Source organism: Lolium rigidum, chromosome 7 (genome assembly GCF_022539505.1).
Source record: "Lolium rigidum isolate FL_2022 chromosome 7, APGP_CSIRO_Lrig_0.1, whole genome shotgun sequence".
Taxonomy (NCBI): Eukaryota; Viridiplantae; Streptophyta; class Magnoliopsida; order Poales; family Poaceae; genus Lolium; species Lolium rigidum.
The window spans coordinates 231,948,175-231,960,985 of record NC_061514.1 but is presented as its reverse complement, the minus strand read 5'-3'; the positions used below and the strand labels follow the sequence as shown (position 1 = coordinate 231,960,985).

Here is a 12,811-nt window from a genome sequence, read left to right as displayed (position 1 = left end):
ACGTGCAAGAGCTGGCTATTGCATAGTAGCCCACCTCCCTTCTCTCTCCTCTTCTCTCTCTTCCAACTCATCTAAAATATATTATTTAATGTCTTATAGTCAGCTGACTGGACTCTATTGTACTTGCTCTTATAGAGAGGTTGAAATACCACGACCTTGGAGAGAGAGCTCGTACGTGAATATAACACGTGTCTCTGTATCTATTATACTTGACTCGGAAATGTGCCCTTGTGTTGCTAAGAACTAGGAAGTGGGGCGCAGCGACACGCGCCAGGAGGATGTGCTTAAATTTTTGTTTGGTTGGAGGAGTGCCAGCGAGATGAGCTTCCCTGCGTTGCGAATATGCCATGAAATGTAGGTCGTTTGTGGTATGTTTGGTTTGGTTCCCCAAGTAGCCACGCCAAAAAATTGGCTGCCCATGAAGTATTGCTCATTGTTTGGTTTGTAGCCAACATTTTGGCTGCCAATAGATGTCTAGCCTTTCCACTCACAGATTCTTGCCAAATAATTGGCCAAACGTGGGCCAAGGATTTCTTGACCAAAATATTAGCAGCCAACTCTTGCCAAATATTTGGTAGGGCTAGTGTGGGCACCAACCATACACACCCTTGGTATCCTGGCGGCCTTTTATGCACCGGAGAAGGAAGCCATGCACCATTGTTTGGTTGTCTGTTTCTAGCCCAAGTTGCACGCAGAAACATAAATCAACTGTTTGGTTGCTCAAATCATAGTTCCATATCCTTACCATAAATCAAATAGGGTGAGATTACCATGCCATAGCATGTTACATACGATCAGACACCGCTCAGAGGAACAGGATCCTCATGATCACCACGATGAGGAAGGCGATGATGTAATCTTTGACCCGACTGGGACGTACCATCGGTGGTGCTCCTTGTAGACCATGTACTTTCTCCGGTGATAGCTATGCTAATGTCACCGCCTCATCGATGGCCTGATCTTCCAGGAACTCTTCCAGGAAGATGAGGTACTCTTGCTGTGCCTCCTCTAATGTTTTATACCCTCGGTAGTTGTTGTTGGAGTAGCCATTGACCTGGTCTTGATAGACCCTCCATGAGCTGTAGATTCCTCGAACCTGTCCGCGGAACACCACATACCACTAGCACGACATAAGAAGAACAGGTAATCGATCACAACCATGAAGCGGATCAATAGAACTACACAAGTGTTGACAGCAAATGATAAACTAACAGGGGCATGCATGATCATTCCAAAAGTGGATCACAAGTTAATCCTACATTACCATGGTGTCATCCTACCACCACAACAAAAGTGGGTGTCACCCTAACACCGCAAGTTCACCTCACCTGAGGGGTTAGTGTATACCACCTCATCATAGTTACAAAAGGGGCCATCAAATATTTTTCAACCCTAATCATCATCATCATCATCATCATCATAATCATCAAGTTCATCACCTCCATGCATGCATCCTCTAAACCACCCCCTCAAGGGCACCACTACACCTTGCAGTGGTATTGGCAAGGTAGTTCCTTAGCCAAAGGACGCGGTGTCGCTCGATCATGCCCACAAAGCTGCAATCCTAGGCCTTGTGGTCGATGAGGTGGCTCAGGGTGGCCATGAGATCATCCTCAGTGAAGCCAAGCATGTCCATGACCGCATTGTACAGGTCAGGGTGCATGTCCGTGGGCTTGTTGTGCCTGATGGCCCGTGCGACGTCCTTCACAGCAACAGTCATGTTGGTGAAAGCCACTAGCTCGTCGTCGGTGAAGGCGCCTCTCTTCCTCTTGCCGGTGGTCACCTTCTCAGGTGGCCCATCGAGGTTGATCGTGTCGGACTCCTGGGTTTCAGCATCCTCAGGTGAAGGATTTGCTGCAGCCGAGCCCAGGGGCTCACTGGATCCCATGGCGTACTTGCCGGTGGCGAGGCCGAAAGAGAAGATGGTATGCATCTCGTCGTAGTTGGAAATGGGCACATTCAAGAACTCCGCGTCCTTGGGTGATCCTACAATACGAAGGGACAATTATGTTAGTTCTGCTAGTGGCTGATCAAAAGAGTTAGTGAGGTGGACTGAGCGCGTGCTCACCGCGACGTGCCCGCAGTAGTACTCACCCTCAAGGATGATGCATTTGGTATCCTCGCACCACTGAGCCCCGCTTAGATCGCGGAGCCTGCTAATGGTGAGCCACCTCTGCCTCCACTTCCTCAGGTGGTTGTACACCTGAGTGGAGCACGCGGAGACACCACAGTGTTCAAACAGGCCCTTCGCCACAACAGTCAGATGGACTTCCATGAATCCTTTGTCAGTTCTCACTCCGGTATTGATCAAGCTGCACATCTTCTCCAAGACGAAGCTGGACATGAATGGAAGCCATTTCATGGTGCCAATCCCATTCTGCTCAGCCTTCAAGGCCCTATCCGCTTCCCTGCGGTTCTTTTTCTTCTTTGTGGTGGCCAACCTAGCTGCGACCTCTGCCGCTACCTGAGCCACCAGGTCAGCCACATGCCCATTGACGGACCGCAGAGGGGTGACCGCCACCTTGGAGTCATAGGCGGGCTGTGAATCGCGAACTTGCGAAGGGATATGAGAGTCCCCAACGTAGACAAGCGCCTGGCTAAAGTCATCACAGAAGGAGTCCTACACACATCGTAGTATATATAGCGTGAATCTACTTGCAAGCAAAGACATGCCTAAAGTGGACAACACAAACCATACCAACAATCATCCTAAATCAGACAAGCAGTTCATTGCAGCTGTCAATAGCACAAACCCTAGCAAGATCATGGTAGGTGAGCACATTTGGGACAAAGAAGCAACCGGAAATGTCGAATCCTAGCAAGATCATGATACCTCAGCACAATCCTGACTAACCCCTGCTACAAGACCAAACGCTAGACAAGATCTGACAACTCCTAACCTAGATCTAAACATTACCGCGGTACCGGGATAAGGGATTGATGGCGTGCAAGACACACGTCCGTTGGGAACCCCAAGAGGAAGGTGTGATGCGTACAGCAGCAAGTTTTCCCTCAGTAAGAAACCAAGGTTATCGAACCAGTAGGAGTCAAGGATCACGTGAAGGTCGTTGGTGACGGAGTGTAGTGCGGCGCAACACCAGAGATTCCGGCGCCAACGTGGAACCTGCACAACACAATCAAAGTACTTTGCCCCAACGTAACAGTGAGGTTATCAATCTCACCGGCTTGCTATAAACAAAGGATTAAATGTATAGTGTGGAAGATGATGTTTGTTTGCGAAAAACAGGTAAAGAACAAATATTGCAGTAGATTGTATTTCAGATGTAAAGAATGGACCGGGGTCCACAGTTCACTACTGGTGTCTCTCCCATAAGATAAATGGCATGTTGGGTGAACAAATTACAGTTGGGCAATTGACAAATAAAGAAGACATAATAATGCACATACATATATCACGATGACTACTATGAGATTTAATCAGGGCATTACGACAAAGTACATAGACAGCTATCCAGCATGCATCTATGCCTAAAAAGTCCACCTTCAGGTTATCGTCCGAACCCCTTCCAGTATTAAGTTGCAAACAACAGACAATTGTATTAAGTATGGTGTGTAATGTAATCAACACAAATATCCTTAGACAAAGCATTGATGTTTTATCCCTAGTGGCAACGAGCACATCCACAACCTTAGAACTTCCTGTCCTTCGTCCCGATTCAATGGAGACATGAACCCACTATCGAGCATAAATACTCCCTCTTGGAGTCACAAGTATCAAGTTGGCCAGAGCCTCTACTAGCAACGGAGAGCATGCAAGAACATAAACAACACATATATGATAGATTGATAATCAACTTGACATAGTATTCCATATTCATCGGATCCCAACAAACACAACATGTAGCATTACAAATAGATGATCTTGATCATGATAGGCAGCTCACAAGATCTAACATGATAGCACAATGAGGAGAAGACAACCATCTAGCTACTGCTATGGATCCATAGTCCGAGGGTGAACTACTCACACATCGATCCGGAGGCGATCATGGTGATGAAGAGACCTCCAGGAGATGATTCCCCTCTCCGGCAGGGTGCCGGAGGTGATCTCCTGAATCCCCCGAGATGGGATTGGCGGCGGCGTCTCTGGAAGGTTTTCCGTATCGTGGCTCTCGGTACTGGGGTTTTCGCGACGAAGGCTTGAAGTAGGCGGAAGGGCGGAGTTGGAGGGCTGACGAGGGGCCCACCCCATAGGGCGGCGCGGGCCCCACCCAGGCCGCGCGGCCCTGTGGTGTCGGCGCCCCGTCGCCCCACTTCGTTTCCCTTTCGGTCTTCTAGAAGCTTCGTAGAAAAATAAGACCCTGGGCGTTGATTTCGTCCAATTCCGAGAATATTTCCTTTGTAGGATTTCTGAAACCAAAAACAGCAGAAAACAACAACTGACTCTTCGGCATCTCGTTAATAGGTTAGTGCCGGAAAATGCATAATAATGACATAAAGTGTGTATAAAACATGTGAGTATCATCATAAAAGTAGCATGGAACATAAGAAATTATAGATACGTTTGGGACGTATCAAGCATCCCCAAGCTTAGTTCCTACTCGCCCTCGAGTAGGTAAACGATAACAAGGATAATTTATGAAGTGACATGCTATCATAATCTTGATCAATACTATTGTAAAGCATATGAGATGAATGCAGCGATTCGAAGCAATGGTAAAGACAATGAATAAACAACTGAATCATATAGCAAAGACTTTTCATGAATAATACTTTCAAGACAAGCATCAATAAGATTTGCATAAGAGTTAACTCATAAAGCAATAAATTCTTAGTAGAAAGCTTTGAAGCAACACAAAGGAAGATATAAGTTTCAGCGGTTGCTTTCAACTTCAACATGTATATCTCATGGATAATTGTCAACACAAAGTAATATAACAAGTGCAATAGGTAAACATGTAAGAATCAATGCACACGAGTTCACACAAGTGTTTGCTTCTAAGATAGAAAGAAGTAGGTAAACTGACTCAACAATAAAGTAGAAGAATGACCCTTCGCAGAGGGAAGCATGGATTACTATTTTTGTGCTAGAGCTTTTCATTTTGAAAACATATATAGAAACAATTTTGTCAACGGTAGTAATAAATCATATGTGTTATGTATAAGATATCTTATAAGTTGCAAGCCTCATGCATAGATTACTAATAGTGCCCGCACCTTGTCCTAATTAGCTTGGATTTACATGGATTATCATTGCATAACATATGTTTCAACCAAGTGTCACAAAGGGGTACCTCTATGCCGCCTGTACAAAGGTCTAAGGAGAAAGATCGCATTTGATTTCTCGTTTTTGATTATTCTCAACTTAGACATCCATACCGGGACAACATAGACAACGAGATAATGGACTCCTCTTTAATGCATAAGCATTTAACAACGAATAAAATTCTCATAAGAGATTGAGGATTAATTGTCCAAACTGAAACTTCCACCATGGATCATGGCTTTAGTTAGCGGCCCAATGTTCTTCTCTAACAATATGCATACTCAAACCATTTGATCATGATAAATCACCCTTACTTCGGACAAGACGAACATGCATAGCAACTCACATGATATTCAACAAAGGTGTAATAGTTGGTGGCGTCCCCAGAAACATGGTTACCGCTCAACAAGCAACTTATTAAGAAATAAGATACATAAGTACATATTCTTTACCACAATAGTTTTTAAGGCTATTTTCCCATGAGCTATATATTGCAAAGACAAAGGAATGAAATTTTAAAGGTAGCACTCAAGTAATTTACTTTGGAATGGCAGAGAAATACCATGTAGTAGGTAGGTATGGTGGACACAAATAGCATAGTTTTTGGCTCAAGGATTTGGATGCACGAGAAGAATTCCCTCTCAATACAAGGCTTAGGCTAGCAAGGTTGTTTGAAGCAAACTCAAGTATAAAACGGTACAGCAAAACTTATATAAGAACATATCGCAAGCATTATAAGACTTTACATCGTCTCCTTGTTGTTCAAACACCTTAACCAGAAAATATCTAGACTCTAGAGACCAATCATGCAAACCAAAATTTAACAAGCTCTATGTAGTTCTTCATTAATAGGTACAAAGTACATGATGCAAGAGCTTAAACATAATCTATATGAGCACAACAATTGCCAAGTATCAAATTATTCAAGACATTATACCATTTACCACATGAAGTATTTTCTGTTTCCAACCATATAACAATGAACGAAGCAGTTTCATCCTTCGCCATGAACATTAAAAGTAAAGCTAAGAACACATGTGTTCATATGCAACAGCGGAGCGTGTCTCTCTCCCAAACAAGGAATGCTAGGATCTGATTTTATTCAAACAAAAACAAAAACAAAAACGAACAGACGCTCCAAGTAAAGCACATAAGATGTGACGGAATAAAAATATAGTTTCACTAGAGGTGACCTGATAAGTTGTCGATGAAGAAGGGATGCCTTGGGCATCCCCAAGCTTAGATGCTTGAGTCTTCTTAAAATATGCAGGGATGAACCACGGGGCATCCCCAAGCTTAGACTTTTCACTCTTCTTGATCATATTGTATCATCCTCCTCTCTTGACCCTTGAAAACTTCCTCCACACCAAACTCAAAACAAACTCATTAGAGGGTTAGTGCATAATTGAAAATTCATATATTCAGAGGTGACATAATCATTCTTAACACTTCTGGACATTGCACAAAGCTACTGAAAGTTAATGAAACAAAGAAATCCATCAAACATAGCAAAACAGGCAATGTGAAATAAAAGGCAGAATCTGTCAAAACAGAACAGTCCGTAAAGACGAATTTGTCTGGGGCACTTAACTTGCTCAGATGAAAATGCTCAAATTTAATGAAAGTTGCGTACATATCTGAGGATCACGCACGTAAATTGGCAGATTTTTCTAAATTACCTACAGAAGGGGCTGCTCAATTTCGTGACAGTAAGAAATCTGTTTCTGCGCAGTAATCCAAATCTAGTATTGACTTTACTATCAAAGACTTTACTTGGCATAACAATGCAATAAAATAAATATAAGGAGAGGTTTCTACAGTAGTAACAACTTCCAAGACTCAAATATAAAATAAAAGTGCAGAAGTAAAATAATGGGTTGTCTCCCATAAGCGATTTTCTTTAACGCCTTTCAGCTAGGCGCAGAAAGTGTGAATCAAGTAACATCAAGAGATGAAGCATTAACAGAGGGGTTTGGAGTTTTCCCAACTATGCATTGTATCTTATCTATGTAAGTTTCAGAGGCCCCTTTTTCTTTACTCTTAGGCTTACTATTCTCATCAAACAAATTTTCAGGAACAAACCAACCATAGTTATTCTCTAGAGCTTCATGCATTCCTAGGAGCTTACTAGCTATCGGTACTTTAATCTCCCCACCATCATTAACATTATTAGTGTACTTTATTTTATCCATGTCCATCTTTTCAAGTGTTCTTGCAAAATCGGTGAAAATACCAAGCCTCTTATGCTTAATAAAAACTTTTCTAGCTTCTTTAGCTATATCACCAAATTCTCTAAGAAGGACATCTAAAACAAAATTTCTCTTTTCTCCCATTTCCATATCAGAGAGTGTAAGAAACATATGTTGAATTATAGGATTGAGATTAACAAATCTAGTTTCCAACATGTGTATTAAAGAAGCAGCAGCAATTTCATAAGTAGGAGCAAGTTCTACCAAGTGTCTATCTTCAAAATCTTCAGCTATACTAACATGAGTGAAAAAATCTTCTATATTATCTCTTCCAATGATAGACCCTCGTCCTACCGGTATGTCTTTTAGAGTGTATTTAGGAGGAAACATGATGAAATAAACAAAAGGTAAATAAAGTAAATGTAAGTAACTATTTTTTTTGTGTTTTTAATATAGAGAATGCAAACAAGACAGTAAATAAAGTAAAACTAGCAACTAAATTTTTTTGTATTTTTGATATAGAGAGCAAACAGAGCAGTAAATAAAATAAAGTAAAGCAAGACAAAAACAAAGTAAAGAGATTGGATGTGGGAGACTCCCCTTGCAGCGTGTCTTGATCTCCCCGGCAACGGCGCCGTGAAAAAGTTGCTTGATGGCGTGCAAGACACACGTCCGTTGGGAACCCCAAGAGGAAGGTGTGATGCGTACAGCAGCAAGTTTTCCCTCAGTAAGAAACCAAGGTTATCGAACCAGTAGAAGTCAAGGATCACGTGAAGGTCGTTGGTGATGGAGTGTAGTGTGGCGCAACACCAGAGATTCCGGCGGCAACGTGGAACCTGCACAACACAATCAAAGTACTTTGCCCCAACGTAACAGTGAGGTTGTCAATCTCACCGGCTTGCTGTAAACAAAGGATTAAATGTATAGTGTGGAAGATGATGTTTGTTTGCGAAGAACAGTAAAGAACAAATATTGCAGATTGTATTTCAGATGTAAAGAAGGGACCGGGGTCCATAGTTCACTAGTGGTGTCTCTCCCATAAGATAAATGCCATGTTTGGTGAACAAATTACAGTTGGACAATTGACAAATAAAGAAGGCATAACAATGCACATACATATATCACGATGACTACTATGAGATTTAATCAGGGCATTACGACAAAGTACATAGACCGCTATCCAGCATGCATCTATGCCTAAAAAGTCCACCTTCAGGTTATCGTCCGAACCCCTTCCAGTATTAAGTTGCAAACAACGAGACAATTGCATTAAGTATGGTGCGTAATGTAATCAACACAAATATCCTTAGACAAAGCATTGATGTTTTATCCCTAGTGGCAACGAGCACATCCACAACCTTAGAACTTTCCGTCACTCGTCCCGCGATTCAATGGAGGCATGAACCCACTATCGAGCATAAATACGTACTCCCTCTTGGAGTCACAAGTATCAAGTTGGCCAGAGCCTCTACTAGCAACGGAGAGCATGCAAGAACATAAACAACACATATATGATAGATTGATAATCAACTTGACATAGTATTCCATATTCATCGGATCCCAACAAACACAACATGTAGCATTACAAATAGATGACCTTGATCATGATAGGCAGCTCACAAGATCTAACATGATAGCACAATGAGGAGAAGACAACCATCTAGCTACCGCTATGGACCCATAGTCCAGGGGTGAACTACTGACACATCGATCCGGAGGCGTTCATGGTGATGAAGAGACCTTCGGGAGATGATTCCCCTCTCCGGCAGGGTGCCGGAGGTGATCTCCTGAATCCCCCGAGATGGGATTGGCGGCGGCGGCGTCTCTGGAAGGTTTTTCGTATCGTGGCTCTCGGTACTGGGGTTTTCGCGACGAAGGCTTTAAGTAGGTGGAAGGGCGGAGTCGGAGGGCTGACAAGGGGCCCACCCCATAGGGCGCGCGGGCCCCACCCAGGCCGCGCGGCCCTGTGGTGTCGGCGCCCCGTCGCCCCACTTCGTTTCCCTTTCGGTCTTCTGGAAGCTTCGTGGAAAAATAAGACCCTGGGCGTTGATTTCGTCCAATTCCGAGAATATTTCCTTTGTAGGATTTCTGAAACCAAAAACAGCAGAAAACATCAACTGGCTCTTCGGCATCTCGTTAATAGGTTAGTGCTGGAAAATGCATAATAATGACATAAAGTGTGTATAAAATATGTGAGTATCATCATAAAAGTAGCATGGAACATAAGAAATTATAGATACGTTTGGGAAGTATCAGGGATTCCTTACAGTCATCGCCGGAGGTGAATATGTGCTGCACTAGAAAGTAGATGAAGCAGCCTAGATGTAGTCGCTGCCGCTGCCACCATCGCCGATCGGAGATGCGTGCGCCTCTTACCTGCTTGCCAACGGGAGGAGGAGCTCAAAATTTAGGGGGTGAGTGGAGTAGGGGGTAGAAATAGGCCTTGGGGCGCGGCGGGAGGTGACGGAATCCTTCCCGCCCCCCTTTTTGCTTTTCGCCGATGCGCGCCGCAGCTCCCGCCATCTCCATCCTCGTCTCTGCGTGTGACCGAATATTCCCTTTTGCATCAGCCGCGTTGGAGATTTGCCTACACCGCTAGGAACTGCCGAACCAGACGTTCCTCCAGGGCCTGATCTGAGGGTGCTTTGAGAACCGATTCGTGCAACAACTTGTCTCAGCCTAGGCAACCAAACGGGCCAAAAATTTCTGGGCCCATGCGAGCCAAGGGGCATGCAGGCTACCAAACGCACCCTAAGTAGCTTCTCATGCAAAAGCTAGGTCTAGCATGTGCTCCTAGGTACTATATGAGAGTGAAATATGGACCATAATTTAATAGAGTAGTATATTCTTAGAGTCAACTATTGTATATGGTAGCTATAAGTTAGCTACAGATGACATATCAAACAACTATAGCCAGCTACTAACTACACTATTGTTCTTGTTCTAATATCTTAGACTAGTCATAGTGGAGAGTAACATAGAGTAGTGTTATGCATATGATAGCAGTATATGTTACTACCTCCATAGTGCATAGTAACTTAGATGTAGTATCATGCATGAATTTATTAATTACCTTGTACACCCATTATACCTTGAAAAGTGTGATGTTATGGTTCCGTAGCTACTCCCTCCGTCCTAATTCTTAAGGCACAATCCCAAAAACTATTTGTCCCATAACACTCACCTCCTAGGCATAATTCTATTTAATGTGGGAGTAAATAACATTTAGAAAATTAAAGAGAGGGAGAGTAACCAGCGCATGCGTGAGGGATAGAAAGGGGCGATTAATTTTGTTGCATGCATGAACTGCTAGACTCCTCTTCTCCGTGTTGCCTTTTCTTGTTATTATGGCAATTAATGGCTTTAAATCTGGATGATTTTTACGTGATAATTTAGTTAGAGGGGAGAGAAACTAGACCCAATCAACTTGTGCCTTGGGCTAAGATATTCAAAAAATATGACTTGAGAACTAGGACGGAGGGAGTAGTTACCACAATCATCTCTTTCTTCATTTAATGGCATGCCATGTCATCAGTTTGCCTAGTTGGCAATGCATGCAGCTCTATGTTACTACCTTAGTTACTCCCACTATGAGTAAGCTGCTATCTTAGTTGTCAAGAGCTATATGCACCATTAACTTGGCTTTCGGGTGCAATTTAGTGCCTCTACTTGCAAAACATGCGTTAGTGGTACCTAATCTTGGTTTTCGGGTCCAGTTAGGTACTAATCGTCCAAAACGTGCCATGTAGGATGTTGCAAAATTGTTTTCTGGTCCTTCCACGAATTGTAGCTTTCCTTCTTAATTTGGGGGAATTTTGGGGGGTTATTTCACAAAACAACACCTCCACGATACCACTGCATTCTTTCCTTTCGTGTCCGATTCTTCCCAGCGGAAACAGAGGAGCGGAAACAGGGAACCACCTCGAGGATTCCGCGGTGATCGTTCGTGTCGTCGTCTCTGCCGAGACCTCGCCGCCGGAGATGAGGTTCCGCGAGTTCAAGGAGGACCCGTCGGAGTATGGTATGGCGATTAACCCTTCCCCGATTTGCATTGTCCACTGCTGCTTCATTGGTTAACCGTAGTGTTCTTCATCGCTGCTACTTCGAACGTTTGATCGGGGAAGATTGAGTAGGTTTTAGAGGAAAAAAAATCATGGGAAACACTCTCAGTAGTAGTTCTTCATCGATTAGACGTACTAAAAGTTAGGAAATCTCCGATTTCATGCGATCTTTATGTCGAGTTCATGTCTTTTCTGCCGCTGTGGAAAAGATGGGTGTTTGATCGTTGATGTTTAACTAGGTTTGAGAGGAAAAAAAATCATGGGAAACACTCTCAGTAGTAGTTCTTCATTGCTTAGACGTACTAAAAGTTAGGAAATCTCCGATTCCGTGCGATCTTTATGTCGAGTTCATGTCTTGTCCGCCGCCGTGGAAACGATGAAGCTTTTCGGGTAAAATTTTGGACCGCAAATTTGTGAAGTAGAGAAATTTAGGGTATTTGTTAGTTTGTTAGTGATGTACTATTGATTGCGCTGCATGAATTTGCAGGCTATATGTCAAGTTCATGTGTTATCTGAACATGTGCATGCGTATGTGCAATGTTATCTGACAGAGATGTGTTATCTAAATTTGCAGTTTTATATCCATCATAGGAATCAAATCTATTCACTCTTGAAGTGGTGCATAATGGTTTCTTCTGTGGTTTAAGGGATAATCTGGAGTATGTCGTTTCATCAATAGATCACTTTGACTACTTGACAGGTGACACTTGGTCTATGTATTGGATGAATGAGGTCTTGACAAGTCTTGGCCTTGCAAGAGATGGGAAACTTCATTTGTACTTGTGTTTACCAGACAAGGACATAAGGGAGGGATTAGTTCCATTAGATTGTGATGCAGTGATTAGAAGAACGGCTAGAGCAAGTCTGAAAGAGAAAACACTATGTGTGTTTGTGGACCACACATATTTCCCTAGGCAGCTCAGGACCGATGTGGTACATAGTAATGCTCCAGTAGCTAACTCTCCTTCAGTGGCTAGACATCCTCCTACTGCAACACCTTCTATTCATCCAGCAAAATGGCAGCAGTTGCTGTGTCTCGTGCAGTTCAAGCTATATCTAGTGGATCATCTAAATTGCCAAACGCATGTGCATCTCCTCTTCCTGAAGCCTCTTGCAGCTTCTTTATGGAAGAGGGTGTTAGTGGCAACTTGAGAGACAGTGATAGCAACAACGACTTTGAGTTTTATGACAACGACTTCAATGTCAAAGATGGTGATGATGACCTATTTGATGACAATGTTGAAAAGTCTGTGGGTGATAACAATGAGAAGGAAATGGTTGATGACAAAGAGGATGAGGATGTATTAGATGATGAGACCTTACAACTTAGAGAA

The 12,811-nt window shown here is 43.1% G+C and overlaps 1 protein-coding gene across 1 annotated transcript; it reads right to left on the bottom strand.

Moving 5' to 3' along the window:
• Nucleotides 1–925: 925 nt before the first annotated feature.
• Nucleotides 926–2,362, bottom strand: LOC124672532. The gene is made up of 3 exons (XM_047208749.1): nucleotides 2,065–2,362; nucleotides 1,683–1,986; nucleotides 926–1,079 (listed from the first exon to the last, which is right to left on the bottom strand). The coding sequence occupies exons 1-3, from the start codon at nucleotides 2,360–2,362 to the stop codon at nucleotides 926–928; spliced, it is 756 nt and encodes a 251-aa protein (XP_047064705.1).
• Nucleotides 2,363–12,811: the final 10,449 nt, after the last annotated feature.

Bases quoted from the DNA above. Each gene is read 5' to 3' on its own strand.
- LOC124672532 (XM_047208749.1), bottom strand. From the start codon at position 2,362: ATGAAATGGCTTCCATTCATGTCCAGCTTCGTCTTGGAGAAGATGTGC. The intron at 1,987-2,064 runs GCACGCGCTCAG...TTCGTATTGTAG, and splicing joins CTGCGGGCACGTCGCGGTGA to GATCACCCAAGGACGCGGAG. The intron at 1,080-1,682 runs GCACAACAAGCC...AGGAATCTACAG, and splicing joins GACGTCGCACGGGCCATCAG to CTCATGGAGGGTCTATCAAG.